Here is a 2745-nt window from a genome sequence, read left to right as displayed (position 1 = left end):
GTAGTAATATGGGAACAGGCTACACGCGACAGTCGTCCAACGATAAATGAAACGTTACGACCTAATGTGAACGCGCCCTGAGTTGGCACAGCGTCCGGCACGGTTTGCTGGAACGCATTGGTTCGAATCCAGCCGGATTGCAGGAATTTTTTCTTAGTGTTCGATCTTTGTATTAATAAATAATCTGTTTTCATTATCAATTACAAAAACAAGATTTGAATTTGTATGTTTTAACGTGTAAAAACCGATTTTCCGACGTCGAAATACGGCAAAAGGGATATTTTGCGTGTCACTACACTTTAAAAAAGGCGAGGTACCTTATGTAAGTAACATCCTGCGAGCAATTGCCAATCTTGAATGAGTCCCAGTCGTTGCATTTCAAAGCCGGGAAGGCCTTCGGGTCGACCACAGACTCCGCATAGTACAACCACGCTCGGCTGTGGCTGCAAGTTTGGAAGAAGCAGTTGGGCTGCTGGGCGCCGGCATTAGGGTAGTAGTCTACGTGACCTACAAACGGGAGGAATGAAAATGTTAACATGATTTATTTAAGGCATAAAATATTGTATTCTGCCGCGTTGTGCAGCGCAATTGCACAATTTATTACAAGCTTATAATAATACCACAGGTAATGTAATAATAAAGGCGGATGCGAGCCCGAACTGTCATACACTCGTTCGGGACAAACCATCGGTTGCGACATTTACGTTAAATATTTCATGGAGTCATTCCGATGGCGGACCGGACTTTTCAAATAAAATAAATAATTATATGTATCGTTTCCGAGGTGTTTGAGAGTGCTTATTACGAATATGGCATTTATTTCTAAATCCAAGATGGCGGACGCGACTTTTCAAATAAATGCAATATGAGCATTGACTTACAATTATATGGACGTCGGGTCCGCGCTAAAAAGTGTCCGCACTTGTAAGGCGCTAAAATCGTATACAGAGCGCGACACTCCGCTTTAGTCTTCATTTGTTCTACGGACAGCGCGATACTGCGATGACATAACAATTTAAATTTCGAATAGGTTGACTTGGGACATTTTTTTCGTGGTTTTTGTATTAGACCCGTCGTCCATTTATTTGTAAGTCAATGAATATGAGTATCATTTTCGAGATATTTGCGGGTGCTCATTACGAATATGGAACTCATTTCTAAATCCAAATTGGTGGGCACGACTTTTCAAATAATGGCAAGTATATATGTATGTATACAAATACTAGTCACTTAGATACAAAATTGAATAGGTATTTTGTATTATTATATTAAATTCCATTCAAAAATTACTTCGCAAGATAAATCCACGGAATAAAATTAGAACCAGTTTCTTTTTTTTGGAAATTTATAATGTTCTTTTATTATAAAATTACCAGACTACGAAATTATACAAATGAGCTTACTAGATTCAAAAATTACCTTGCAAGAAAATGATATATTATTTCATATACTTGGTATAATAAAGTCTAAATATTTGTTAAGTGATGTGGATATTTGTAATTGGCTTACTCTTAAGAACTGTACCGCACCCTTAGAGGATGGAAAAAACAAAGGAAAGGAGCTGCCCTATCTAAGGAATAAACGTCCCTACCTAAACCAAAAATGTTCACCACAAATGGCGGATTTAGTGTTGTACCATAATCATAGATAAGTCAATATCGACATGCAAATGTATAGCTTGAATGTTGAAACTGCTTTTTACGTTTGCAAATTTGTATAGTTTACTGCGATCAAAGTATCATTGATACTAGGCTATTATTACTAGGCAAGTAATGAGCCATTTTAATCAAAATTATATATAAAGTTATTTACCAATAAATGTAACGATGGAATTGCATTATCATGTAATGCATAACTATACATGTAACTATACATTCAAAGTTTTATTAAAATTTGACTCTTCAAAATGGAGCGAACAAACGAAGATGGTATTTGATCCAGTGTTTATGTTCGGCAGTTCTATAATATCCAACCATACTTTCTTTCTTTTTCATTTGTAGGTAAACTTTAAAAAAAATAATAATGAAATAATAAAAACCTTGTAGTCATTGACTTACAATTATATGGACGTCGGGTCCGCGCTAAAAAGTGTCCGAACTTATAGGGCGTTAAAATCGTATACAGAGCGTCATTCACGCTTTAGTCTTCGTTTGTTCGACTGACAGCGAAGCAAGCAAAATTAGACACTACTGCGATGACATTACAATTTAAATTCAACGTTTTAGCTTTTTCATATTCCTTTACATGTCACTACGTTTAAATAGGTTGGCTTGGGACATTTTTTTCGTGGTTTTTGTATTAGACCCGTCGTCCATTTATTTGTAAGTCAAAACTTGTAGTGAATTGTTTTAATAACAGAATATCGATAATATGTCTGCTTACAAGAACAACACTACCTCAAAATAATCGTTATCAACAATCATCAAAATATACTAACAAACAGGCAATCTAAAGTAACCAAAGCAAAATTCGGCAAGACATGAATAAACTACTTAAATGAGTCTAATTACATGAGATATTTAGTTAGGCTAGTGTATGATTTATACGCAGAAAAATAACACATGCCGGTGTAATGTAACATTCGGTTGATTTCCAATTTTCTACTGCCGCACCACTTAATGTTGCAGCGACGCATTTTAATCAATACTTAATTGTTCTAACTGTCAATATTTTTGTCCATTTCATTACTATTCATGCGTGTAACTCAATAAAACATTTGGCCAAACATTGGTTTTGACATTTGAT

General features: G+C 35.4%; 1 protein-coding gene across 16 annotated transcripts in view; it reads right to left on the bottom strand.

The window, feature by feature from the left end:
• The window catches only part of LOC113227790 (pancreatic triacylglycerol lipase-like), a 51938-nt gene that overhangs the window by 30485 nt on the left and 18708 nt on the right, over positions 1–2745 (bottom strand). For all 16 annotated transcript variants that reach the window (XM_026460792.1, XM_026460794.1, XM_026460793.1 and 13 more), the window contains exon 8: positions 318–507. In XM_026460792.1, coding sequence (XP_026316577.1) covers positions 318–507 — 190 coding nt within the window. The remainder of the gene's footprint in view (positions 1–317; positions 508–2745) is intronic.

The sequence above is a fragment of the Hyposmocoma kahamanoa genome, unplaced genomic scaffold (assembly GCF_003589595.1).
Source record: "Hyposmocoma kahamanoa isolate Upper Pololo Valley unplaced genomic scaffold, ASM358959v1 215, whole genome shotgun sequence".
Classification (NCBI taxonomy): domain Eukaryota; kingdom Metazoa; phylum Arthropoda; class Insecta; order Lepidoptera; family Cosmopterigidae; genus Hyposmocoma; species Hyposmocoma kahamanoa.
This window is presented reverse-complemented; position numbering and strand designations above follow the sequence as displayed.